This window comes from Hylobates moloch, unplaced genomic scaffold (genome assembly GCF_009828535.3).
Source record: "Hylobates moloch isolate HMO894 unplaced genomic scaffold, HMol_V3 SCAFFOLD_20, whole genome shotgun sequence".
NCBI classification, from domain to species: domain Eukaryota; kingdom Metazoa; phylum Chordata; class Mammalia; order Primates; family Hylobatidae; genus Hylobates; species Hylobates moloch.
In genome coordinates this window covers 43,424,661-43,449,773 of record NW_026652295.1, presented here as the reverse complement: position 1 = coordinate 43,449,773, position 25,113 = coordinate 43,424,661, and the positions used below count along the sequence as shown (strand labels likewise).

Genomic DNA, 25,113 nt, shown 5'->3' with positions numbered 1-25,113 from the left:
AAATAAGAACATGAAGTTGACTGCTTGTTTTCCATATATTTTGACAAATTTGTTCTTTTTTTAAAGAGTGGAACAGTTTTCTTGCAGTTACTAAATAATATAGTAGCTACAGTAAATGATTATCATCATCCTTAGATTAACTCAAGCTCTTACTCAAATACTTATTTAAAAGAAGTTCTTGATTATTTGAATATGTTTTCCTTTCTCTCCTCTCTGAACAGTGGCAATTATGGTCAGCTACTAGTCACTCTTAATTCATAATATTTGATACTGGTGTTTGATTATACCAGGGATTGGCAAACTGTGGCTTGAATGCGAAATCCACATAGCTCCCTGTTTTTGTACAGCCTGTGTAACCGCGAATATTTTTTACATTTTTAAATGGTTGGGGAAAAAATCAAAAGATGAGTAATATTTCATGAGATGTAGCACTTACGTGAGATGAAATTATGTGAGATGCAGATTGCAGTGACCATAAGTTTTACTGGAACATATCTATACACATTCATTCATCTGTGGACTGTCATTGGTGGCTTTGGTATTGTGATGGCCATTGTGCGAAAGAGACCTTATAGCCCACAAAGGTGAAGATATTTACTGTTTGACCTTTTCCAGAAAATATTTGCTGACCCTTGGGTTACACCTATAGTTTTTTTCTCAACCTGTTACACTTCACCACACAGGTTAAAAAAAAATATATATATATAAAATCTTTGTTTTATTTTTTGTAATAGTATAAATTTTTAATTGTACTTTAAAAAATTATACAATTTAGTGGCCGAGTGCAATGGCTCACAGCTATAATCCCAGCACTATGGGAGGCCTAGGTGGGAGGATGGATCACTTGAGACCAGAGGGAGGAGGCTTCAGTGAGCCATGATCACACCACTGCACTCCAGTCTGGGTGACAAAGCAAGACCCTATCTGGGAAAAAAAAAAAAAAAGAAAAATTGTACAATTTAAAATTCACACTTAAAAAAATTGATGATTTTTGTATTGTCATAGTAGAATTTTAATTAAATTAGACTGACTGAAAGAGAGTTTCATGTGTGCTTATTTGTATCTCATTTACCAGTGTGCTATGTACTAATTTTGGAGTTCACAAGGACTTGGTGTTTACATTTGCATTCCTCAGCCTTCAGGAGAGGACTTTCATCTTGGTTGATGTTCAGTGAATATTGTTAAAGTGAATTAATATGTAAATTAAGATGGTTATGTATATACGTGGTAGAATTTTAAATCAGAAAACCCAATAAAATAGGACTATATTTATTTAGTATTCCACTTAAGTGTCAGCTTTTGAACCTAGCTTCCATTAACTAATAGGGTATTAGAATATTTACCTGTTGTAAAGAAATTTACCCCAGGTTCTCAAACATGTTAATGATGAAGCTGAAAATAGAACATGTAGACTCTAAATGTCCACCTTTCATTTTCAGTACAATCCAAAATGAAAGAATCTAGCAATTTGTGGATGATTATTCTTGTTCATTAGGTCGGCAAGCACAGTTTTCAGTATGATATGAACTTAGAAAATAGACATGAAGTGCCTCTCGTTTAATTTGATATATCTTCTAATATGAATTCTCTTCAACAATACTCCCAAAATTTTTTTTTAATTAGAAACAAAATGTCGCCGGTCGCGGTGGCTCACGCCTGTAATCTCAGCACTTTGGGAGGCTGAGGCGGGCGGATCACAAGGTCAGGAGATTGAGACCATCCTGGCTAACATGGTGAAACCCCATCTCTACTAAAAAAATAGAAAAAATTAGCCGGGCGTGGTGGCGGGCGCCTGTAGTCCCAGCTACTCTGGAGGCTGAGGCAGGAGAATGGCGTGAACCCGGGAGGTGGAGCTTGCAGTGAGCCGAGATCGCGCCACTGCACTCCAGCCTGGTGACAGAGCAAGACTCCGTCTCAAAAAAAAAAAAAACAAAAAAAAAACCAAAATGTCATGGAGGTAGGAGCAATTCTGTCTTCTATTTTTGGTGTTTTAATGGTGTATAGGTGATTTATCCTTAAAGGGTTAACTTTGTTATCAAGTCATTGGGATAAAGTTAGTTACCAAAATAAAATTAATGATGGTGGGTTTAGTACTTTCAAAGTCCGTTGTTTTGTTTTGCTAGCAAATAGCTTAAAGAGACATTTTAAACATCAATATTTTATTTAAAAACCTTTTTTCTTATTCCTTAGGTACTGTGAAATTATTCATAAGTTTTTGAGAGAGAAAGTGTATAAGGGCTTTAACTATATAAAGTATGTGTGATTTTAAGAAAATTGAAGTAGTTATACTGAATTGAATCAATATTTTTTTGTTATGGATTATTCTTATAACATGTACTAAAAGTGCTACAGACAGCCTTGTTACTTTTCCACTCCCTTGCCAAACCCTTGCTCCCAACCCCAACCCCATATCTGGAATAGATTATTGTAGGCTCTAGCATTTTACAGCATAATAAAGATGACACCTGTGTGAAAATATAGTTATGGTAAATAGATTAATTTTGCATTTTCTTTTTTAAAGTTAATATATGTGGAAAATACAATTTGTTCATTTTTATTTTTCTTTTTTTTTTAATGAAAGATATCTTTCACTTAACTTTCTTTACTCAGAGTTTTAAAGAACACATCTGGCTAGGTGCAGTGGCTCAAGCCTGTAATCCTAGCACTTTGGGAGGCTGAGGCGGGTGGATCATGGGGTCAGGAGTTCGAGACCAGGCCGGCCAACATGGTGAAACCCATCTCTACTAAAAAAATACAAAAATTAGCTGGGCGTGGTGGCGGGTGCCTGTGATCCCAGCTACTCAGGAGACTGAGGCAGGAGAATTGTTTGAAGCTGGGAGGCGGAGATTGCAGTGAGCCAAGATCACGCCACCGCACTCCAGCCTAGGCAACAAGAGTGAAACTTCGTCTCAAAAAAAAAAAAAGAAAAAACTGTAAGTAGAAATGAGTTCTGTGAGTTTAGTGAAGAATTGAATACTGCATTATGAACAGTTTAATTTGAAATGTTAAATATTGTTTTGAGTCATTCAACTGTGAAAGATACACTTGGATAATCACCCCCAGCATAATTTCATACGGTTTTGAAATCTTTGGAATATGGGGGAAAGGGAAACTCCTGCAACTGAGAAAACCCAGATTTAGTAATCTAATATTCTAATTCCTTGTCAATACTCAGGAAGTCAAATTGTTTACATTTGTTTGAATCCTGGAAACCTCTGGTCCCCAGGACATACAGAGCATCACAGTTTCCTTCTTTCCTCTCAGAGTTGCCCAAGCATTCTCTCTGTAGAGAAAAATGGGACGTTCTCCAAGGGCTTTGAGATAGGAAATTTGTTCACCATAAAAGAAGCTCTAATTTTTACTCCTATAGGATCTTGAGGGTGTGGAAATTAGAGATCCTGGTTGTGGAGTTTCTGGGCCAAGATATATGTGGAATTTTTCTGTTTATCAAACTCTCTGGAAACAGTATATGAATGGTGTTGGTGTCTTTATGCTGCAAGGAATATTTCCCTCTGAATATAATAATAATTACATACCTAGATAATCAACCTGTTCTGAAGTATCAATGTTAGTCTCTGTGTCATATTTGTATTGTAATGTATCTATTAATAGTATGATGAGGTTAACCTATACTTACTATTGTTCTAATATTTCTGCAGTTTATTTTTACCAAATTTTAGCCTTGGGAAATTTTTACATTGTTTAGTACAATTATTCCTGAACTTTATCTCAGAACCTGAGAAATTTCTATGTGATTTATGCATAAAGACACTATGGAATTCCCCAGGTTTGTAGCTTTAATATTTACCCTTAATTCTTGAGACCTAAAAGCAAGGTAAATTTCATGTGGCAAACTCAGCTATTTGCATGAATAGAGAGGAAGCCAGTTATTTGCTTTTGACTTGGAAGAATTTGTTCAGCCTTTTAATAGATTCCTTTTTTTGGTTATTGATACAGACATCATTTGTTATTCAACTTCTTTAGTTTTCCTCTTAATCTTCTAAATTCAACTTTTGTGGCATTTATATATTGGTTTGCATTTCTGCATGTACCACACTGGTTGTCAAAAAGTTATTTCCAATTTTATCAAAGTATCATCATCATCCTACTCCAGTCACCCTAACTTGGATATATGCTTATATAGTTTTTTTTTTTTTTTTAAGACAATGTCTCGCACTGTTACCGAGACTGGATTTAAACTCTTGTGCTCAAGTGATCCTCCGCCTTGACCTCCCAAAATCCTGGGATTATAAACATAAGCCACCATGCCCAGCCTATACAGTCTTTTCACTTTTAAATTTTTCTTTATTGTGGCGGAAACTGAAATAAATTACTTCCAAAGTCTCTTCAGTTTCTATGAAAGACAGTATTATAGAGCAATTAGAGGGTTTTTGTTTGTTTGTTTTTTGTTTTTTTTTAGAGTTTGCAGTCAGACTGATGGGAGTTGGTATCTCATTTCTGCCGCTTATTAAATATGTTACTTGGGTAATCTAGTTAACCTCCTCAAGTCTTGAAGTGGCAATAGTAATAGTACTTACCTTATAGAGTCATTTTGACATTTGAATCAGTTCAGTGGTGTCTAGCAAACAGCAAATCCTCAGTATGTACTATGGATATAATCGACTCATTGTCATTTTATCATAACTATCATTATTAAACAGATTCTAAATTCTATATATTTTCAGATTCATTTTTTTCCTTTTCATTTTTAAAAGTATTTGCTGCCTTTAAAAAAATAAATCATTAATCTGGTTCCTTTTTGAATTTTTTTTACTTGGCCCCAAATGCATACCACGTTTAATGAAATTTCAAACATTTTTCCTTCTACATGTGAAAATCTTAAGTTTTCTAGGAATACACCCTTTGATTCTCTGCCCTGGCATCTTTTACTGCACATAACCTAATTCCACTCTATATTTGGTCCAAAGTGCTGCAGTTATTGACTCTTTCCTGTTAACATTATGCCCACAAATCACATGAATTTGTGGCCGTCTGTGCTCATCCAACAGGCAGCTATATACATATAATAAGCATATATTAAAGCCTATATGCTTAAGGTTTTAATCTGCTCTAACAGTATCTAGTTTATGTGCCCACTGAACTTTCACAACATGGGGAAGGCTCCTTGTGGTCTGAGATAATAGTGGAATCAGTTGGGAGGTGAATCCGTCCTCCTTCCTTCTCTTCCCCGGACATACGTTGAGTGCCCACATACAACTGGCATCTTCTTAGGTGCTCAGAACACAAATTTAAATAACAGGTGATTATTTTCCTCTAAATGCATAGGGGAGAATAGAGACAAATTAGTTAATGTAAAAGTATGACTATGTAACTACATAACTATACAGCTATGTAACTATACTATGAGGAGGTTGTGAAGAGTGCTATGGAAGCATCTAGGAGTGGGATTTGTTATTTATTGCCACAATAATGCTGCATAACAAAACATTGTGAAACCTCAGCATTTATGATTATATGTCTATGACGGTAGATTAGGCAACCCCACCAATCTCAACTGGGCTATGTTATCTATCTGAGGGTCAGCTGACTGCCAGCTGATCTATGATAACTGAACTACGATGACTGGGGTGACTGAGCTCTGCTTCATGTATCTCTAATTTTCCAGCAGATTAGTCTTGTCATACTTTCATGGCAGTGGCAGAGTGCAAGAGTGCAAGTTGAAATGCTTAAGCACTTCTTAGCCTCTGCTGCTAATAATATCCCATTGGCCAAAGAACATAACAGGATTGAGCTCAGGGTTATAGTGCAGGGCTACTTAAAGTTACTTGGCAATGGGAATGGATATAATATGAGGTGAAAGGTGAGTTAGGGCAATCAGTGCAATATGCCGTAGAGGAGCAAATGAGTATTATGGAAAATTTCCCAAGGGTCGTACCCCTCGAACTAAGTTTGGAAGGCATTGGCTGAATGGAAGAAGAAACAAAGACTTACTTGACAGAGAAAATATCATGTACAAAAGTGAGAAGACATGAAACCTGTTGTGTGGTCAGCTGTCCATAGGGAGTTTGGTATGTCAGGAACAAATGGTGCATGGCTAGAAATAAGGGTGGAACCAGAGAGAAGCCAGATTTCAAAGACTTTTTTGAAAGTTGTAGGATTCTGTGAAGGCTCTAAGCTAGGGTCTTAATTACTGTTTTATTGATATTAACTATTATAAATAATTAATTGCCTGGTATTGCCTATTTTTATTTGCTACCGCAGAGCTAGTACCTATGAAGATCTTAATCGTGTACAGTGTGGTAGTTGGTAGATACAGAGATGTATGTTTTCACTAATATTTTCAGTATAATTAAAGACTTTATATGTTCATTGTAAGCCTCTACAAGTACATACTGAGCTTTTCATAGTAAAATTTAAAGATTAATATGAGTTTCAGGGCTAATAGTGTATATAAATATCTGTAAAGGGTTATTATTTATGCATGCCAAATTTTCAAGTTATAGACTTTATACTAAAGTAAAAGATCATTTAATGTATGCTATGTGTTTATTCTCAATAGAGTTGTGTCTTAACGTCTTTCTCATGTCATCACTTTTTTATCCATGTTCTAGAGTACAAACTGAAAACACATTTCTTCTGGATTTTTATTTGAGGAATACAGTATTGTTGAGACTAGAGATAAACTTTTTCTTAATGTTCTTAAAAGTGACTGATCACTATAAGACAATTGTCTTATATACTTCCTGATTCAAGCGAAAGCCCTTTGTGAAGGAACTAATCGAATATATTATGTAGTACAACTGGAATATATTATGTATTCTCCTACTGGCAGTCACATATTTACACAATTAATTTTCAAGTTGCATTATTTCCATATTTTTTAATTTATAGTTTTATTTGTATTCTGAGACCAAAGCCATTGTTTTTTAGTGACAAATTAGATTTTGCAAATACAACTACATTAGGAAAAAGATTATGTACAATAGTGGTATTAATTATTGCCAGGTGGTTTTTCTAGAATACTTTGTAAGGAAGTGTAATAAAGTTATAATTTTGGCATGAGTTTGCTTCATTTTTTAAAATGTTGGGTGAAGGAGATTCTAGTCATTATACCCTGATGAACTTGACATCAATCTCAAGAAAAATTTTGGAATCTATAATTATTAGGAACTTGCATGAGCTCACAATTCATATAGGAATAAAATAATTTTACTTTCATTAAGGTAATGCCACAGTTGTAGAGTAAAAATTTAAATGAGATGTGTGATGTCATCTCTCCTGATGTTCTGCTGGATGAGATGGAGAGTTATATTTCAGACAAAGACAGCTTGAAACCTGGATCAACTCTTCCCAGCCCACAAAGTGTTGATTATTGGATCTGTTGTTTCAAGGATATCTCTCTGCTACAGGGCTTTATAACTGGCCTATGACTTGTTCAACACTTAGAGGTTTGCATTCCTTTGGTTTGTTTACTAAAAGTTTTATAACTTTTTTTTTAATGAAAACTTGGGTAGGACCTTAATATATAAATCAAATAAATTCCGAACTACTCTGATTCAAGTGGGAATTGAAAGTGGTAGTAGTTTTGGAAAGTCTTTTCAAAGATATACTATTTACATTGAGACCAAAATGATAAGAAATAGGAAGTCTTTAACCTTGAAGAAGGCTAGAGAGGATGCATGGTTTCTTCAAGTAGATTAGTGGTTGCCTTTGGCTGAGGGTGGGAAATAGGACTGACTGTAAATGGGCATGAGACATTGTTTTGGAATGATGGAAATGTTCTGAAACTAGATTGTGGTGATGATGGTAAAACCGTATAAATTTACTAAAAGTCATTGAATTGTACACTTTTAAACAACTGGATTTTATGGTATGTAAATGATATCTCAATAAAGCCGTTTAAAACAGATGCTGTTTAGCAAAAACAGAACAAAACCAGACCTTTAAAGTAAGCTTTCATCATATTTCTGAAGACCTGTCATGTAAAAGGATTTGTCATTTCATCAGTTCCAGGGGACAAAGCTAATCCCAGCATATGGAAATTAATTTTTAAAAACCCAGAATTTCACTTACTGGAACAAATATCTCTCCACGATGCAGAGGGACAGGCATAGTGATAGTGTGTTGCAGGGTCTTTAAGAGGTTTAAATGACATATATAAGTATACCTGGCACTTAATACATGCTTACTGTTTAAAGAAAAATTAATACAGATAAAGATACAAGTGTATGTGTGTATAAGTTTTAAGAGAGAGAGAAACGTGCGCAATTGTGCTAAAATGTTAACAATTGGTGATTCTAGGTGAAGGATTTACAGGTGTTCATTCCACTGTTACTTCAGCTTTTCTGTTGGTTAGGAATCTTTCAAAATAAAATGCAAGAAGGAGGAGAGGAAGGGAGGCTAGGCTGACTAGTTTGTGAGGGCAAACTTCCTTAAATGCTGTGAAAAATAATGAGCCTGTCATTCAGTATCTGAAATAAAAAAAGAAAACTTGATTTATTTCTTCTTATCACAAAGGAGAGATACATGCTGGTCAAGCACAGTTTGTTAGCAAGGAAGGCTGCTGATCTTTTGAGTTTTCAGAAAGCATTGAGTTCAGGGATTGGTCGTGTTCTGGAGTTGACATAATCTATAATAAGAGAGATGAGAATGTTGTTGATTGGTTGGCACTCAAGGATATGTTTACTGGAATGAGTCTGTTCCTGGTTCTGGTGGCTGCTTATTACCATGGCTACAGAAAATCAGTCATGTCTTTAAGTTTGTGGGAACTTTGAAAATTCTCAGCTAGTATAATATTCAGTGCCTGACATGATGTAGACCCAGTATTCAATTAATATTCGTTGAATGTAATTGCATTTTTAAAAAGCTCACAATGTTTGCCATTATCACCACCATCATCATCTCATTGTTAGAAACTGAAGAACTTGGCTTTGAAGTTCTAAAATCTTAGGCTGCATTTTATTTGAAATCCTCTCACTACAGTTCTTAGTTTGGAAGTTGTTTTGTTTGGTTATTTAAATCAGTGTTTCCTAATTTTTTTTCAATGCTATGTCACTACATGGGCTTAGAAGAGGATTACATACACAGTAAATACGTTTAAAATCAAGAGTTTCTTTTCTTCAGAACCTCTCAGTGTTTAGTATGGTAACATGCATTGCAAATCTAGAGAAATATAAAATATGTCATTTTCCAAGCTCATTTAACTACAAAATACTTTTTTTTCTGGACACTGTCAATCTGAAAAATGTCGTTGCAGTATGCCACATTTATATCCATTTTATATTGATAATTTTCTAAAGATCTGATAGTACAAAATTCTCTTATCTCTGTGACTATCTCAGACCAAGTAATCTTGACGCTTACTGTTCCTGACTTCCCGGGGAAATCTCTTAACTTTCTGGACTCTGTCTGATTCCAGGTTTATGTAACATGGGAGCAACTTTCCTGTTCGCATGCTTTACAGTTTGCTTTAAATGATAGGTGAGAAAAGTCCTCTATGACTATGAGGTGTTACTGTGATTACAGTGTGTTTTCAATGTTATAGAAAGTTAGTTTTTTGACTAAGTTTCAGTCAAACTAAGATAGTAAAGTCCATTAAATGTTTTGGAGGCTTAATAGACTTTCATTTAGCATGTTGTTGTACAATGAGTTCTGGATGAGGTAAAAATCCTAGTTTTACTTCTAACTGGACTTATGACCTTGAGATGGCTATTTAACCTCTTGGACTTTCATTTTCCATCTGTTTAAAACTGAATGAATGGACTACATAATCTTTTAGATTCTTTTTTGACCTAACATTCAATGATTGCTATATAGATCTTCCCTGTTCCTCAAATAGGGAGGGTTTATAATAATTTGCTTTATGCTGCTACCTATTAAGAGTTTGAAGATGGGAATATTTGCTTCTTAGAAATGTAGGATATATGAGGAAAAATGCCCTGTAAATTGTTAGAAGAAATTCATAAAGATATTCTGCTAGTTTTGTAAACTTTCTCAGATGCACATTTTCATATACTGTAGATGAGTTTTATTTTATGAACTTTCTTATAAATATTTATGGATGAGCTTTCTTATGTAAGTCTTGATTTTTAAAAAATTTTCTAATTTATATATTTTTTCTATTTAAAGCTATTTCTTTCACACATCAGCTCTTAATAAATACATGTTTTAATATTTCACACTGCCCATTGCATACTTTACATTTCATGATTCTGTTCTAAGTTTTTTTCTGTCATCTTTCTAACATACAAATTATTTATTTAGTAATTCATTAGTTATATTGTTTGTTGTGTTCCTTTCCTCATTGGAATGTAAACTTGACTCATTTTTTTGTCTGTTTTGTTCACTGTTGTGTTCTAAGCAACCAGAACAGTGCCTGGCACATACCAGGCAATCAGTCAATATTTGTTGATTGAGTGATTAATACCTATAGGTAATATATGTTTACCTTTTCAAAATTTTACACTCTTTTATTTTAAACGTATTTGTATATTAGTATATTTGTATTTTTTTACATCAGCATTATTTTATATCATAAATAATTTAATAATTTTGCTTTTTATGTATCTTCACATATTTATATTTATTTCATGGCGTTTTGTAAAATTCTTAAAGTTTTCTCAAAGTTCAGTTAAATTATATGAATGTTTACTATCAGAAGGAGAATGGGGAAATGGTTGTTGAGAAATCAAGCAAGCAATGAGAAAAATCATCACTGCTAGGAAATCTGTTGTCTTAGATGTTTATTTGATTTTTTTTTTTTGATGGAGTCTTGCTCTGTTGCCCAGGCTAGAGTGCAATGGCTCAATCTCGGCTCACTGCAACCTCTGCCTCCCAGGCTCAGGCGATTCTCCTGCCTCAACCTCCTGAGTAGCTGGAGTTATAGGCATGCGCCACCACGCCTAGCTAATTTTGTATTTTTAGTAGAGATGGGGTTTCACCATGTTGGCCAGGCTGGTCTGGAACTCCTGACCTCAGGTGATCTACCCACTTTGGCCTCCCAAAGTGCTGGGGTTACAGGCTTGAGCCACCACGCCCAGCCTTATTTGATATTTTGATTTACCTATCACTTGGGGTTTCTTAGAGCTATTGTTAATAGAATTCATTTCTTCCTTTGAAAACAGGTGGGTAGAATCATAGATTCGTGAAAGTTAGAGCTGTTAAAATTTTAAGAGCAAGACTAATTTGTAGTGTTTATAACTTTCCAATTGCATTAAATGGCTGATCACGGCCAAACTTCTGCACTTTTATTCACCACTTTGGATAGTGGACAAATCAGTGTCAACAGATATTGGGTAAGAATGACATAAACAACAGTATGATTTCTGTGTTCACATATATCATCTAGTACTAGTTTAGCTGACTAGCATGTATGGTAGTGCTGTAGCCTGCTATTCACTCTAATTCCATTTAGGAGAAATTCTTGGGTATTATAGTAATACCTAGTCTATAAAAGTGTAATCAGAAAAATGCTTTGAAGGGAAAATAAAAAACCTTTCTTTTGGGGACAGCAAGTTACCCAGAGCCTTCTTACAGCAAGCAATAGTCACACAGTGTCCATTCTAAACTAATGTCAATTACCTGGGGTAGGAAAACATCCCAAAAAACCAGAACTAATTAAAAAAAAAAAAAAAAAAAAGTAGCTCCCAAGACCACAGCAATTACTTAACCACAGTATCCAGAATGATTTAACCACATTAGAGTCTGTAGCCAGTGGGAAGTATTGAAAGCAACTCAGCATCCAAGAAGATGTACACATGGCAGTAAAGAAACATCTCTTTATCCTTTCTTTATGTTTGGTTTCTAGATGCTTTATGAGTAGATCTGCTTGTAGGCCTTGTGTGCTTGGTGACTGGCCCAGCAGGCTGTCTCACAGATCATCACCAAACTTATCCCCTTTGCTTCTTTTTCAGAATCTCTTCAATTAAAACTTAATCAGCCCTTCCCCTCTGTTAGAAACTTAATCAGCCCTTCCCCTCTGTTAGAAACTTAATCAGTCATTCCCCTCTATTCTTAATCAGGGCTTGGAAATTTAAAAACAAGTATTTTAGACTCAAAGTTAGGCCTGTTAAATTCTTTTAATAGAAAAAGAATAATGTAAAATTCTGTGATAATATGTTCAACACCCCCCGCCTTTTTGTTTTTTTTTTTAATTTAGGGGACAATGACATGTTTCTTAGAAATTATTTCCACATATAAGGCCAGGGATAAACTGTAACTTTCTTTTGCTTCCTCTTATTATTTTTATTTATTTATTTCATTCTGTTACTCATTTTTAACATGTTTTTCTTTTTCTTAATTTCAGATTTTTCCACAGTTTACTCTGTACGATTTGATTTTCTCATAACAGCGTTGCCCCATTCTTGAAGACAGTCTTTAAGATTTACCAATTATAGTTGAATCAGATATATTTGATTCAAAATAAAGTTTCTGAAAAGGTTTTTTTAAAATTATCTAATCTAGTCCCCTCCTTTTACTGCTGAGAAACTGAGGTGCCAGGAGAAGTTACCTGCTCATTGCAGTACTTCTTAATAGCAGAGTGGGAACTAGAACCAGATCATCTAACTTCCAGGATATTTTCATGGTTACTGACTTTTCCTACTTTGTAGCTGATGGCCAGAATATAGTATGACTTCTAGCAGCATTATTGTAATCTTTGTAGTTGGATACAAGCCCTGTGAACTTCATCCATTTTTCTGGGCTCAAATCTCTGGCTGGTCATTTAGTTTGGTGCTATTTCTTTCCCTGAGTCGGGGGGCCCATGACTACAGTGAGATGTCAGCTGGGCACCTACTCATCAACTGACTCTCATGAACTTCATCCTCAACATTAGAGAATGGAGAAGCATTATCTTCAGATGAAGGAATAAATTTCCCATATGCTATTTGTTTCTGTTTTGAGACTTTAGAACTGAAATAATAACGGTAATTGTTTGAAAGCAAATATACAAGTTTTATTTATTGTTAATTCATTCCCTTAACAAATGAAACTGTTTTCTGGCTTGTTTTTTTTGGGGGGGAGGAGGGGATGGGGGAAGTATGCCATGACCTTCTAGTACTAATTAGGCCGATTTACTTGGTAGAGAATGCTTTGGAAAACCCCTCAATCCCAGGCAAACTAGGGTGATTGGTCATGCTGATAACAATAATGTATATATGTTAGTGAATGCAAAAAGATTTTCTAACACCAATAAATAAAATATATTTTTAAAAATACCATTTTGGCTGGGGGCAGTGGATCAAGGCTATAATCCTAGCACTTTTTGGGAGGCTGAGGTGGGCAGATCACAAGGTCAGGAGTTTGAGACCAGCTTAGCCAACGTGGTGAAACCCTGTCTCTACTAAAAATACAAAAACTAACTGGGCATGGTGTCGGGCGCCTGTAATCCCAGCTACTCAGGAGGCTGAGGCAGGACAATTGCTTGAAGCCGGGAGGTGGAGGTTGCAGTGAGCCAAGGTCGCGCCACTGCACTCCAGCCTGGGCAACAGAGTGAGACTCTGTCTCCAAAAAAAAAAAAATCGTTTGTTTTATTTTTACCTCCCTTGATATTTCTCTTTTGTGTTTGTTTTATGCTGTTTTGTTATTATATTAATTTGTATAACTTGAAAAGAAATACACACACACATATGTACACACATTGCATATACTTTCTCAAAAAGTATTTATTTTCCCCTTATAGTTTATGCCATTAAAAGAGTTTGGAGTTGACTGCCTTTCACAGTTGGGGATATGTAGATGTGAGGAGAATGGGTCAGTTGATACATCATCAAATACATGCATTTACATAGGGTCCAGAGGTTAGCAAAAGATTTTGGCAAATGAAATGATGCTTTAGAATTTATAGAGAGATTAAAAGAGTATTGCTATATTTGGGTAGCATCTTGACATAGATTACTAACCAAAGATGTCACATGTGGGCTCAACATAAGTAAGATAGTAAAGCTCCTTCATTTTTAAGAAATCTTTCTCCTTTTTTTTTTTTTTAAAGCTGATGTTAGAAACCACTGAAAAGGGGTTCTGTTGTTTTTTGAGAGCAAAATGACTAGACGTTTATTGTATATTTTAATAGATGTCTGTTTGAAGGATCTCCCCTAATTTTAGATAGTATTGGGCATATACATAACACAAAAATGTTAAAAGTCATAAATTCTGCTGTCTTTTTAAAACAGTATCCAATGGTTTTGTTCAGCATTCATCCTCTTGGATCCCAGTTTAAGTATACAGAATAAAAAGTTTAACTTCATCTCATGAATGCCCTTGTTTGTTTCATACTTTCACTGTGCACCTGTCAAGCGGATTGCAGAGTCAGTTGCCCTAGTTTGAACTGAGACATTTCGTCCCAGGATTGAATAAAGCCATGCTGTTTGCGTGAGAAGATAGAGTGTAAGTGGCTCCACCCCAATCATTATTAAATTGCTCTGGCCTTAGTTATAATCATGGCTGTCAGAGTCACAGTCCTTCCTAAAATGGAGGGCTGTATGTTATAGCAATGAAACTGCTGCAGGAGACCAGGAGAGGGGCAGCCTTTTCAGAAGGTTTCCTGAAAGTCCTTTAGTGGACGCTAGTCAGGCAGTACTGGTATTGTCACAGGCATCAAGACAGTATGTAAATAAATAGTGTATCAGATTCTATTGATTAGGACAAGACCCAGGATAAGTCAGTCAAAACATCAGAGCACTGGGAGATAGGTCTTTAAAGGGGAAAAAAATCAAAATAGTTGTATAAGTATCAATTACTTGTCTGTCTTTAAGTGGCTTACAAATAGTACATACATTGCAGAGCAAAAAAGGAAGTGACTGTGGCCAGGTATAGCAGTTTTCATTTCTGTTTTCCAAAAACCACTAGAACAATATCTAGTTTTCTGTGTATGAGGGGGAAAATGGCGGAAGTTATTTATAAAAGCTGTTGGAGAAAAACTGAAGTACCAATAACCCTGAAAATTAAAATAATATACTCATCAAATGATATACCTGATACCAGTCATTGTAGCTAATTTAGGTACTTACTTTACATGTGTATGCTCATGAAAACTGTTTTTAGTACAAAGGTCTAACTTTCTCATAAAAGCTTAGGCAATTTGTGTATTTTATTGATATAAGTAAGAAGTATTTTTAATTTTTTTTACTATAGATGTCAATTGAATTTGTAGTTCTGGGTTTAAGCCAATTATTTAGCTTTGATAACTTTGCACTTTTTTTAAGAGTGACATTCGAAGTAACTTAGAATAATGGAAGGAAAACCTTGTTCAGGTATTCCAAAGAATTAAATAATGCGTAGATCAATGAATACAACAAAAGATTTTTGCCTTTGTGGAGTTTGCTTTTTATTGTGGACTTTTTATTCTCTTTTTGTTCTATTGGTTGTTTGCACCAAGTAACATTCTATCTTAATTATTGTAGCTTTATATTAAGTCCTATAGAAAATACTCTCCCGTCTTATACTTCAAAAGTGTTTTGACTATTCGTGTCTCTTTACCATCTCATATAATGTTTAGAACCAATTTATATTTATTTTTAATTGCATCTTCTACCTTTATGTTAATGATGATTTTTTGTAGATTGATCTTATAGCCAGAAACTTGCTAACTTATTAATTCAAATAATTTGTTTCTTGATTTTTGGTTTTCTGTGTAGATACTCATATTATCTGCATATAAGGACAGTATAGTTTTCTCTTTTCCAATACTTTTATAGTTTTAGTCTTTTCTTGTTTTATTGTTCTGACTATAATCTTAAATATTATATTGACTGAAAGTGGTGATAATAGTTATCCTTATATTGATCTGGTTCTTAAAGCATTTAAATGCTTCTGTGTATGTGGTTTCCTGTAGGGTCTTAGCAGATTCCCTTTATCAAATTAAAGAAAGTTTCTTGTGGTGCTAGCTTACTAAAGGTTTATGTCATGAGTGGTTGCTGGATTTTGATGAGTGGTTTTCTTAAATCTATTGAAATGATTATGTAGGTTTTCTTTTTTCGTTTTCTAAATTAATGTAGTTATATTAATATATTTATTCAATATTGAGCTATTCCTTTCCTGGCTATGTTAGTCAAAGTTCTCTAGAAAAAATACAAGCAATAGGATTTTATAAAGGAGATACACACATACATATAAGATACATGAACATGCATGCACACATACACACACATATCAAAACAAGGAGGAACTAATCATGACATTTATAGTCCTTGACTACAGGTGCACGCTGCCATGCCCGGCTAATTTCTTTTGTATTTTAGTAGAAACAGGGTTTCACTGTGTTGCCCAGGCTGGTCTCAAACTCCTGAGCTCATGCAATCCACCAGCCTTGGCCTCCCAAAGTAGTGCTAGGATTACAGGTATGAGCCACTGTGCCTGGCCTATTTCTTTTTTTTACCTAATTGCTTTGGCTGGAATTTACAGTATTGTGTTGAATAGAAGTGACAAAATTGGACATTGTGTTAATGCTCATCTTAGGGGAAAAGTTTTTAGTGTTTCACCATTAAGTTGGATGGTAGCTGTGAGTTTTTCATATATGGTCTTTATCAGAGTGATAACTTTTCTCTATTAACTTTTTAAATGCTATTATATTTTGCATTTCTATTTCTGTTTAGTACTTTTTCAAAGATGACTGAGCATTTGGTAAAGTTTTTGTTGTCCTACGTATACTTCTCATTTCTCTTTTAAAAAAACATAAATTACTATAGTTAATAGATACTTATTTATTCAGGTATGTATAGGCTGTAGGTCTGATTCTGCAGTTTGTTGGTCCTGCTCACTCTCATTCTTGATGACTTGATTCTTGGTACACGTAGTGAATTTTGATTTTGAATTTATGGTCCTCGATATGTCGTCATCCATGGGAATTCTTTCAGTTATTTGTTCAAAATATGTTCTTCAAGAAATGAGTTGCATTTGTTTCTACAAGGTACCTGTGGGCACTATCAATGTAAATCACTTTAAATTAATGCTTGGCCTTTTTTTAAGGCTATATGGGCAGCGGATACTCTAGCACCCCACCACCCTGGCTAATTTTTTGTATTTTATAAGACGGGGTTTCACCTCGGTCTCGACTCTGACCTCTGATCCCCCTCGGCAAGCATGAGCCACCGCGCCCGGCTATAGTTAACAATTCTTAGGGAAGATTTTTTTCCTCTCCCACTCAAAGCTTCGGATGAGGTAGGCAAAGTGCATTCTCTGGAATGGGTATTTTCCTAGTTCACACATTGAAGGTGTCACTGTCACTTTATGTTAGGTTTCTCAATGTTATATTGGATTCCCAAACTGATTTCCTACCTTTCTTGTGGTCCCCACGTTCTTTTCTATACCTTGAATTCTCTACTAGTTCAATATAGACTGTAGGTTACTGTGATTAGGTAGATGCCTTCAGAATAAATTTTGAAGATTCAGTGCTCTATTATAGAACTCTTTTTTCATCTTGTCTGACTTTGGTTTTGTCTTCTCTACTGCTGGTTAAAGCATACTTTAAATATATTATTGTGCATTTTCAAGTGTTCTTTACCAAGAAGGTATTCTTTGCACATCCAGTCTACTTTTAAGCTTTAAGAAGAGGAATTCTAAGGCCAGCCTTTTTAATCCGTCCTTGAAAATCTGCTTCTATATAATTTCAAGTCATATTCAGTGGTATTTACATAAATTTTTCTTACCAATTTTCAAAGCTGATTACACCATACACTTTTATACCTTTCTATGTGGCTCTTACTAGCTCTTGTATTGGTAATTGGGATGTGGTTACACGATTTGCTGGTTGCCAGTATTGTGAAGTAGTTGTTAGCATTTTGCATTTTGAAACAATAAATTCCCTTTAAAAAATACTGTACAAGCTGGGCGCGGTGACTCACGCCTGTAATCCCAGGACTTTGGGAGGCCAAGGTGGGTGGATCACCTGAGGTCAGGAGTTCGAGACCAGCCTGGCCGACATGGTGAAACCCTGTATCTACTAAAAATAAAAAATTAGCCAGGTATGGTGGCACGCGCCTGTAGTCCCAGCCACTCAAGAGTCCGTGGTAGGAGAATTGCTTGAACCTGGGAGGTGGAGGTTACAGTGAGCCGAGATCGTGCCACTGCGCTACAGCCTGGGCAACAGGGTGAGACTCTGTCTCAAAAAAAAAAAAAAAAAAAGTACGAATCCAGAAATAGCATAGATAACACTGCACTTTTCTTTTGAAGTTGCAACTTGTATAGGAAAGACTTTCTTTTATTTTCTTTTTTCTTCTTTTTTTTTTTAAACAGAGTCTGACTCTGTTGCCCATGATGGAGTACAGTGGGATGATCTTGGCTTACTGCAACTTCTGCCTCCTGGGCTCAAGCCATCCCCCCACCTCAGCCTCCCAAGTAGCTGGGACTATAGGCACATGCCACTGCTTCCGGCTAATTTTGTATTTATTGTAGAGGTGGAGTTTCACCATGTTATGCAGGCTGGTCACGAACTCTTGGGCTCAAGTGATCCTCCCGCTCTGGCCTCCCAAAGTGCTGAGATTAAAGGCGTGAGCCACCACACCTGGCCAAGAAAATTGCACACCTATTCAGACATTTGAGCAAACAATTTATATTCTCCTTACTAAACTGATTCATGTAATAAATAATGTTTCACTTTTTGCCTTTCTTAGTTTTATAGTCCTTAATATTCGTGTGTTTAAAATTATTTTACAGGTATTCTTTAGGTGATGCTAGAAGGCCTCTTCATGAAACAGCAGTTTTGGTAGAAGATGTGGTACACACTCAGTTAATTAATCTGGTAAGAGCATATATAATTTGATTCAGTTTCTCTTCTCTGCATTCTTTTGTTAGGATTGTAACCCAACACTTTAAAAACATTTTATTTACAGCTGGATGGTTTTTTGTTAGCATTATTGAAGTATAATTTATATATAACAAAATTTACTAGTTTAATGCACAATTTGCTGAGCCCCGACAATGGAATATTATAATATTAACTTATAACACAATCATGGTATCGAAAATTTGCATAATCTAAAACAAACCCTTGTTCCCCTGGGCAGTCAGCAGCCATCATCATCACAGCAAAAAGATTATGACTCACCGAAGGCTGAGATGGTTGTTAGCATTTTGTAACAAAGTATTTTTAAATTAAGGTATGTACATTATTTTTTAGACATAATGCCATTTGACAATCAATAGACTATAGTATAGTGTAAACATAGCTTTTATATGCACTGAGTAACGTCATCATTTGACTGTACACCTACTCTGTACCCACAAAAATTAAAAGTTAAAAAATTAAAAAAAAATTTGTCTGACTCACTTTATTGCAGTGGTCTGTAACTGAATTATGGTATCTCTGAGGTATGCCTCTACCACGTTTAAAGAGGAATTCACTCATGTTGCCTTCCAGTCCTTGTATGATTTTATTTTTACATTTAGCTCATTCATATAGTTGTTGTTTATTCCTGTTATTTTGTGAGATATGGATCTAATTTTATCCTTTTCCAAATGGGAACTCAGTTTTACCATCACCATGTATTTTAAAATTTATCTTTTCCTTAGTGATTTGAAATGCCTTCTTTATAATATACTAAATTTATATACATAGGTATCTTTCTCATGGTATATGCTATACTAATGGTTTAGTATATGTATATCCTAGTATGGTGTTTATTACAGGTGTTATAGTATATTTTAATGATTATTAGGGCTAAACTTCCTTGTAGTTTTTCTTTTTTTTCAGTATGTTCCCAGCTATTCATGTATATTTATTGCTCCTCATGAATATTAGTAGCAACTTATCTAGCTAATAAAAATTTACATTGGTATGTTTATTGAGATTACATGATTTTATAAGTTAAGGAGAACTGCATCTTTAAAATCTTGAATCATTCTATGAATGGGGATATCTACATTTGTTTGAGACTACTTTTGTGTCTTTCAGTTGTGTTTTAACATTTTTCTTCTTTTAGCTTCACACATTTCTTGTTAATTTGTTTTTTTAACTATTTCATCTTCTTTGTTGCTATTGTTAATGGATTTTTTCTATAATTGTGTAACAGCTGAAAACATTCAAAGTTTAATGAAATACATAAATCTACAGATTCAAGAAGAGCCAACTCCGTTTAGGACAAATTAAAAGAAATCCATGTTAAAAAATCAGTCCTAGAGATAGCAAACTACCCAAAGCCAAAGATAAGGAAAAAATCTTGAGAGCAGCCAGAAAAAAAACTACATGTTACATACAGGGGAACAAATGAATAACAGTTAACTTGTCAGAAACTAATGTAGGTCAGAAAATATTAGAATGACGTATTCAAAGAGCTGAAAGGAAAATATTATCAACATAGAATTCCATGTAGGGAAGAACATACTTAAAGAATAAAGATAAAGATATGTTCAGATGAAAGAAATGTAACAATAATGAACAATAATAACATAATACAAATCTTAAAGCCTGACAGGTTTATTATCATAGGGGAAGGATGATTTGAAAGATAGTGGAATTCTTATCAGAAAACAGGCAGGCTAGAATGAAATGGCACAACAGTTTTAAACTACTGAATGTAGAGTATTAGGTTGACGGTTCTTTTTCTCTATCTTTCTATAGCCTTCTCCCCTTCTTCACATGTCCTCCTGTCTTATAAGGACACCAAGTATTTACTCTTTAGTGGTGTTGTTATTCATATTAAATCTGTGTATGTTACTATTTTTATATTACAACGTTATAACTTTTCCTTTAAAGTCAAATCCTTTTAAGGAACGTAGATAAAAAAGGAAGCATATGGCCTATTTTGTATTTACCCACATATCTACCGTTTCCCATGCTCATTATTCCTTCTCACAGATTTTAGTTGCCATTTCAGTCTTTTCCTTCATCCCGAAGAAGGCTTGTAACTTTTTTTGTAGTACAGCTGTGCTAATGATGAATTCTCTTACATTTCTTTCATCTGAACATATCTTTATCTTTATTCTTTAAGTATGTTCTTCCCTACATGGAATTCTATGTTGATAATCTTTTCCTTTCAGCTCTTTGAATATGCCATTCTAATATTTTCTGACCTACATTAGTTTCTGACAAGTTAACTGTTATTCATTTGTTCCTCTGTATGTAACATGTAGTTTTTTTCTGGCTGCTCTCAAGATTTTTTCCTTATCTTTGGCTTTGGGTAGTTTGCTATCTCTAGGACTGATTTTTTAAATCGTTATTTTCTTGTTGAACAGTAGGTATTAATTTGTGGAAGTTTTCAGCCATAAGTTTTACCATTTGACATTGTTTCACAAGACTCTCAGGGCCTTTAGTGTTTCTCCAAACTTTTTCTGCCCCTTTTTCTTCTGTTGTTTTGTTTCATTTGACTTTTGTAATTCCTATTGCTTTACCTTTAAGTTTACTATTTTTTCTGCCATCTCTAATATGCCATTTAGTCAGTGCTAATGTTTTTTTCAGTGTAGCCCATAGTATTTTCTATTGCAGTATCTGTCTGAAAATGTATCTTAGTGGGTTATAAACCCCTTTTGAATTATGGGTACATATTTTTATATTCTGTTTTAAATATAGAAGTTGGAACGTTATTTGATGACTGCTACAGTAGTATAAACAAGAAATAGGCTGGGCGCGGTGGCTCACGCTTGTAATCCCAGCACTTTGGGAGGCCGAGGCGGGCGGATCACGAGGTCAGGAGATCGAGACCACTGTGAAACCCTGTCTCTACTAAAAATACAAAAAATGAGCCAGGCGTGGTGGCGGGCGCCTGTAGTCCCAGCTACTCAGAGAGGCTGAGGCAGGAGAATGGCGTGAACCCGGGAGGCGGAGCTTGCAGTGAGCCGAGATTGCGCCACTGCACTCCAGCCTGGGTGACAGAGCAAGACTCCGTCTCAAAAAAAAAACAAGAAATAGTATGTGCCTTTACTTATAATGAGAAATCCTCTTATTACAATAGATGCTTACCTCTCCTTAACCCATTTAATATTTGAATGATAGTTTTAATGCCTGTTTGTGAGATTCATCCTGTCCAGATTCCACTAAATGTTACATTGAATAATATACCTAACTAGAGGAAAACCTTGTTTTGTTACCTCTACAATATCCAGGCATATGTCAGAGTGAGTTCTTTAGAGGAAAGGAAGAATTATAGAGAACAGTTATTTTCAAAAAGTCAGTCCTTTTTTACCGTGGAATATCATGTAGTCATGACAGATTATATGTGTGTGTTTTGTACTCTTCATTTAAATCTCTATGTAGTTCTTTATCCATTTACCTGTTAAGATCAGTTTTTTCCTATAATTCTTTGAACATCTTTTTTTTTTTTTTTTTTTTGAGACGGTGTCTCACTCTGTTATCCAGGTTGGAGTGCAGAGGCATGATCTTGGCTCACTACACCCTTCACCTCCCGGGTTCAAGCGATTTCCTGTCTCAGTCTCTTGAGTAGCTGAGACTACAGGTGTGCCACCATGCCCAGCTAATTTTTTGTATTTTTAGTAGAGACAAGGTTTCACCATATTGACCAGGCTGGCCTCGAACACCTGACCTCAGGGATCTGCCCGCCTCAGCGTCCCAAAGTGCTGGGATTACAAGCATAAGCCACCATGCCCGGTCAACATCTTTATAATAGCTTTGTTGAAGTATTTATAGTCTAAATTCGGTAACTGTACCACATTGGAAGCCATTTATATTGACTCTGCTTTTTACTTACTAGGTGTCATTCTTTTGGGGTTTTTTTTTTTTTGCATGTCTAATAATTTTTTTAAAAGTGGATATTTTATATAATACATTATTGTGACTCTTCTGAAGACTTTTTGTTGGTTTTGTTTTAACTGGCAGGTAACTTGCCTGGACATAAAATGTTTTCTCCCCCGTATTGTAGACAGGAGCTCACCTCTCTCCTTAATTCTTATTACTTTCTGCTGCTGTTTTTGGCTTTTCCCCTTTTGTGTCTCTCTTAAACTTGTCCGTTTTCCTCTTTTGTGTCCCTCTTAAACTTGTACATTTGAACGCTTGAGAAGAAAGGGAAAAATAATAGGCAAATTGTTTTTTAAGTGTTAATACTCCCTTACTGTAGAATACTGTGTATATACATTATATTTGTTAGTTTTTTATAATATTAAATTTTTTGTTGAAATTACATAGAACAAAATCTATGTTTTGTTTTCTTTTTTTTTTTTTTTTTGAGACGGAGTCTCGCTGTCGCCCAGGCTGGAGTGCAGTGGCACGATCTCACCTCACTGCAGGCTCCGCCCCCCGAGGTTCATGCCATTCTCCTGCCTCAGCCTCCTGCGTAGCTGGGACTACAGGCACCCGCCACCTCACCCGGCTAATTTTTTGTATTTTTAGTAGAGATGGGGTTTCACCATGTTAGCCATGGTGGTCTCAATCTCCTGACCTCGTGATCCGCCCGCCTCGGCCTCCCAAAGTGCTGGGATTACAGGCGTGAGCCACCACGCCCAGCTGTTTTCTTTTTTCAGTTCTTTATGTTTTGTCAAATGTGCAGTCTTATAACCATAACTAAAATTGATTCAGAACAGTTCCCGCATTCCCCGAAAAATTATCTCGTTCTACCCATTGTCAAACTTTTCTACCCCAACTCTCTGCCACCATGAGGTCCCCATTGTTTGTCACAGAAGGAGAAGACTTCTCTTTTAATTCTTTTTGTCTGTACTTGGTAAGCAGTTCCTAGATTCATACTCCCTTTGAGTTCAATACAGGGGATATGAGTAGAAAATAAAAACAATGAAACTCACTGCCAGGTTTATTTTTGTTTTTATTATCATTTTTAATAGACACATAATAATTGTACATATTTATGGGGTATGGTATGTTATTTTGACACATGTATACAATGTGTAATGATCATATAAGGGTATTTAGCATATTCGTTACTTTAAACATTTATGATTTCTTTGTGTTGGGAATACTCAAAATCCACTCCTAGCTATTTGGAAATATACAATAAATTGTTACTATTATAGTCACTATATAATGCTATAGAACACTAGAACTTATTTCTCCTATCTAGCTGTTTATCTCTGTACAACTCTTTGGCTATACCTTGCTCTCCACTTCCCTTTCCTCACCTCTAGTAACTACTATTCTATTCTCTGCTATTATGAGATCAACTTTTTGTTGTTGTTGTTGTTTTGGAGACAGAGTTTCACTATTGTTGCCCAGGCTGGAGTGCAATGGCACAATCTCAGCTCACCGCAACCCCCTCCTCCTGGGTTCAAGTGATTCTGCTGCCTCAGCCTCCCAAGTAGCTGGGATTACAGGCATGCACCACCACGACCAGCTAATTTTGTATTTTTAGTAAAGATGGGGTTTCTCCGTGTTAGTCAGGCTGGTCTCAAACTCCCGACCTCAGGTGATTTGTCCGCCTCAGCCTCCCAAAGTGCTGGGATTACAGATGTGATCCACCGCGCCTGACCAACTTTTTTACCTTTCATATATCAGTGAGAACATGTGATATTTATCTTTCTGTGCCTGGCTTATTTTTCTTAACATAATGTCATTTAAGCTCATTTATGTTGCCACAAATGACAGAATTTCCTTCTTTTTTATGGTGAAATAGTATTTCATTGTGAATATATACCACATTCTTGATATCCATTCATCTGTTGGTGGACACTTCAGTTATTTCATGTCTTGGCTATTGTGAGTATTGCTGCAATAAACATGTGAGCACAGATATATCTTTGGCATACTGTTTTCCTTTGTATATGGACCCAGTAGTGGGATTGCTGGATCATATGCTAATTCTATTTTTTGTTTTTTATTGTTTTCCATAATGGTTATACTAATTTACATTTCAATCAGAAGTGTATAAAACGTTCCCTTTCTCCTCCTCATTGCTAGCATTTGGTATTACTAATTATAACTTTGTTTTTGATAATAACCATTCTAATAATTAGGGTGAGGTGATTATTTCATTGTTGTTTTCATTTGCATTTCCCTGATGATTAGTGACATTTAGAGTTTTTTCATGTACTGTGGGCTATTTGTGTGTCTTTTTTTTTTTTTTTTTTTTTTTTAAGTACAGGGTCTTGCTGTGATGCCTAGACTGGTCTCAAACTCCTGGGTGCAAGCCATTTCCCCTCTCAGCCTCATGAGTAGCTGGGATTACAGGTGTGTGTCACTGCACCCAACTGTGTCTTTTGAAAGATGTTGATTCAGCTCTTTTGCCTATTTTTTAAATTGGATTTTCCTTGGATATTAATCCC

At 35.4% G+C, this 25,113-nt stretch overlaps 1 protein-coding gene across 11 annotated transcripts in view; it reads left to right on the top strand.

The window, feature by feature from the left end:
- The window catches only part of SUPT3H (SPT3 homolog, SAGA and STAGA complex component), a 555,592-nt gene that overhangs the window by 252,160 nt on the left and 278,319 nt on the right, over positions 1-25,113 (top strand). For all 11 annotated transcript variants that reach the window (XM_058432546.1, XM_058432547.1, XM_058432550.1 and 8 more), the window contains one exon: positions 18,610-18,694. In XM_058432546.1, the coding sequence (XP_058288529.1) occupies positions 18,610-18,694 (85 nt within the window). The remainder of the gene's footprint in view (positions 1-18,609; positions 18,695-25,113) is intronic.